This window comes from Sitodiplosis mosellana, unplaced genomic scaffold, assembly GCF_009176505.1.
Source record: "Sitodiplosis mosellana isolate CC-2019 unplaced genomic scaffold, AAFC_SMos_1.0 Smas_scaffold_1515, whole genome shotgun sequence".
NCBI classification, from domain to species: Eukaryota; Metazoa; Arthropoda; class Insecta; order Diptera; family Cecidomyiidae; genus Sitodiplosis; species Sitodiplosis mosellana.
This window is the reverse complement of record NW_022596757.1, coordinates 13,804-18,009: the sequence shown is the minus strand read 5'-3', so window position 1 is coordinate 18,009 and position 4,206 is coordinate 13,804. Positions and strand designations below refer to the sequence as shown.

The 4,206-nt window shown below is 37.2% G+C and overlaps 1 protein-coding gene across 1 annotated transcript; it reads left to right on the top strand.

Moving 5' to 3' along the window:
- The first annotated feature begins 508 nt into the window (after nucleotides 1-508).
- On the top strand, nucleotides 509-3,992 carry LOC129571168 (3'-5' RNA helicase YTHDC2-like). Its single transcript, XM_055450933.1, has 7 exons — nucleotides 509-596; nucleotides 686-994; nucleotides 1,126-1,348; nucleotides 1,553-2,225; nucleotides 2,305-2,441; nucleotides 2,659-3,332; nucleotides 3,466-3,992. The coding sequence occupies exons 1-7, from the start codon at nucleotides 509-511 to the stop codon at nucleotides 3,990-3,992; spliced, it is 2,631 nt and encodes an 876-aa protein (XP_055306908.1).
- The last annotated feature ends 214 nt before the right edge of the window (nucleotides 3,993-4,206 follow it).

Below are 4,206 nucleotides of genomic sequence, written 5' to 3'. Positions count from 1 at the left end.
CATCTGCATTGTGTCGCAACTTCGCAGTGACCCTTTCAATAGTCACTCTAGCTTTGTGCTAATTGATCGTGCTCAAATCTGTGTTTAGAATTTAAGTTCATAACTTCAATTGAATGAAACAAATAAATACAATGCGCTGTATTTTGAATAAAATATCAGTTTTTTCAGTTACTTATGTGTATGGTAACAAGTGGTGCTAACTTGTACGCACTAGCCGCAACGCAGTTATATATCCAACAAACCCTATTAGCAAAACCACTTGACAGCACTTGACAGATGTAAAATGAATATTTTATGTCGACATTTTCACACATGTGCTTTTTGTATCGCTCGTAAATTTTATTTGGTTTTGATTACTTTTGATTTTTGGAGATTATTGAAAATGGATCCGCGATCAGTGGAGAAAAAGAGGATGAAAAAAGAGAAGAAAAAGGCGAAAAAAGAACAAATCGAACGTCAAAAAATCCGTCTAAATGATTTCCTGACCGGAGAAGAAACTTCTCTCAAAATGGATCATGATTTAGATAAAGACCAAAGACATGATCTTCATTCGCATGCTTTGGCGATTGGATTAAAACCCATTTACCAAGGTTCAGGTAAGTTCAATTATATAAACAGCTCATTAATGCACAACAATTGTTGTTACATTTTTTATATTTATTTTTCTCATCTATTCTCTGGCTAGACGCCAATCGTTTGTTGGTTGTACGGAAATCAGAAGACTCTCTGTCAATACCACATTTGATTCTGACAGAGAATGGTTACAACGCACTGTCATCGATAGATAATATCGCTCTTGACCTTTGCTTCAATCAGGAAACTACACAACCAATCAAATGCGAATTCAAGGTGTTGCTACCATCTATACCACCGATGTTGAAAACGACGGAAAAGATGACACGTGCCAGAGAATGTCTTCCCGTATATCAACACCGGGAGGAGATTATGCGAAAAATAAATGAAAATCAACTTGTTGTAATTTCTGGCGAAACAGGTAATCAATGTGTGAAATAAAATTCAATCTCCCGTACAAAATTACTCAGTGGTCTTTTATCTCTTTAGTTGGCAATGCCATATTGCGTTGACAAATTTGACAATTAATTGATGTTTTCGAATATTCACAAGGATCGGGTAAAACTACACAGGTGCCACAATTCATTCTAGAGTACTGCTATAAATGGCAGGAAAAATGTCGCATCATCCTCACACAGCCCCGAAGAATTGCAGCAACGTCAATTGCTAAGAGAATCTCGGAAGAAAAGAATGAGGCTCACGGTACTACAGTTGGACATCAAATTCGGGGCGATAGCTGCATTTCGAAAGATACGAATTTGGTATTAACCACAAGGTAAGTTCAATTTCATTCATTCAGATGCAAAAATGCTGATTTATTACCAAAATAACAACGAAGTAGGTATTCAAATGTTCATGGACTCCCGTTATTTTTTTGGTATGGTGGCCGGCTATAACAATGATCAATATCTAAAACTTGTTATTTGAAAAAACAATGCATTGCTTTTTCATTTCTGTTTTTCACCTTTTATTTACCTAGCGGTTATTTATTACGTTGTATGACCAGCTCAAAAGATGCTTGTAAGGAAGTTACTCATCTGATTCTAGACGAGGTGCACGAACGAGAACTGAATACAGATCTCTTGCTCATCACCATTAAAGACGTTATTAAAGCTGACCCTGATATCAAAGTGATCCTAATGTCAGCTACGTTGGATGCCGCCAAATTCAGTCATTATTTTGATGATTGCCCGATTATTAATGTGCCTGGTCGTCTATATGACGTTGAAATATACCACCTAGCCTCAGTACTCATCAAGACGAATTTCCCAATTGGGTTGAATAATAATACACAATGCATTGGATTGTCAACCTCAGCAAAAAACGAACTGGTACTAGAAGCATACATGAAGACCATCGACCCCAAAAAGGATATGGATCATGCATTAATTACCCACGTGATTGCCCACATTCATTCAACAGGCGAGGACGGAAGCATCTTGGTTTTCCTCGCTGGTTACCAAGATATTGTACAACAGGCGGAAATGTTGAAAAAAAAATTCCAACGCCATGGTATTGTAAACTATCGCGTCTTTATTCTACACAGTGAGGTTGGTGGTGGAAGTGAAGTTTTTAATTCAATGCCGAGAGGAGTTCGAAAAATCATATTGAGTACAAACATCGCGGAAACCTCAATTACCATTGATGATGTGGTAATAAACATTTAAAATTTATATTTTTCCGAACCAAACAATATTTAACTTACAATGTAAATCATAACCTCTCACATAGCTTTACGTGATCGACGTTGGAAAGGTCAAACAAAAAACCTACGATAAAGTAAATGAATCCACCTGCCTGATGACCAAAACCATTTCCCAAGACTGTGCGAAACAGCGAGCTGGGCGAGCCGGCCGAACTCGACATGGGTACGTACAGCGATAATTTGTGACTACGAAATTGGTTAACTTTTCAATTCTATGGGTGCTGCCATATTGGAAATTTACGTGCGATATGATGCACGCACTCAATAGTTCCACTTATTTTAATAAGGAATCTCTATAGGTGGCGCTGCCACATCGTCATTGACATCGAGTCAAATATTGTCAAATGTAATAACATTGTTCATATAGGCTTTTATCGCAGTACGCATGGGTATTGCTACCGTTTATATTCTGATGCTGAATATACCGCAATGGAGCAGTATTCCTTACCAGAAATATGCCGAATTTCCCTGACAGATGTCTGCTTGAAGTCAAAAATGTTGGATAGCAATTTGCCGATTGAAAGGTTTTTGTTGAAGGCAATTCAGCCACCATCAAAAACACAAATTGAGCACGATATCAATCGGCTTCAAAATATCAACGCACTGTGTTCAAACAGAAATATTACCACTTTGGGATACCAGTTAGCGCATATGCCAGTGGATTGTTTTCTTGGCATAGCAATTCTTCATGCCATCATCTTTCGCTGCCTTCAACCAGTATTGGTAATAGTCAGCGCATTATCGCTGAATGATCCATTTTTGTTACCAACAGACAATTCGGTCTCAATCGATAAAATCAGAAAAGAATTCGCAGAGAATTCTTTCAGCGACCATCAAATGTTTTATAATGTTTGGTTTGGATGGTCTCAATCAAGCAACAGACAACAATTTTGTGCAGAAAATTCGATTTGCAATTTCAAAATGGAAATGATTGTCGGCGTGCAGCAGATCATCAAGCGTCACCTGAAGATGGCCGGATTCGACGAAGAAAACGCCAATGAAAACGCAATGAATTGGGCTCTAATCAAAGCTTGCTTGACGGCAGGACTCTACCGTAAGTCGTTTTTTTCAATTTCAAATGATCAATTTTAAATTATTCAGTAGTATTTTATTTTGTTGTTTAGAATGTTGTTGTTTCAACACTAGTTGTAATATTTATTCAACAACGGATGCATTATTTTTTACAGCGAACGTGTGTCGAATCGACAAAAATTTGGTTGTCTCGAAACAGTCCATTGTAATACCCCATCAATCATCCACACTATCGAAACGAGTCAACGGACAACTAGGAACAGATGAAGCCGTATTCCAGATGTCCAAATGGCTTGTGTATGGTGAAAAATGTTGCATTGGAAACCATCAGTTTATTCGGAATAACACCTTGATACCGAGTATGAACCTGATTCTGTTCACTGGTCAAACTAATCTACAATGCGATGTAAGAAATAACATGGATGAACAGGAACACGCGTTTTGCAGACTGAATATTGACAATTGGGTCATGTTTACCATTGACAAGAAATATGCTCAACTTATTGGTGAATTACGTTCCAAATTCGTAGCTATTTTTTCAAAGTTTCTCCAGAATCCGTGCGAGCAACGAACAACGGACGAAATGAAAATATTGAATGTTTTGATAACGATGGTCGAAGAAGACAGCATCGAGGCGACCATAAAAAGCAAAAGAGCTATGGCACTGAACATGAATCTATGAAAATTTCATGTGAAGTTCACCAATTTGTCTGCGATCAAATACGATGCACTGAAATAAGTATTGAAACCTAAAAAAATCATAGTCGAAATTTATCACTTTGAAGATAAAATTCTCCAAAACCACTCCAACGATTTTCACCAAAATTTAGCAAATAATAGTTATGTACGTTCTCTTTTTGAATAAATATTTTTTAAATTTTTCCGACACATATTTC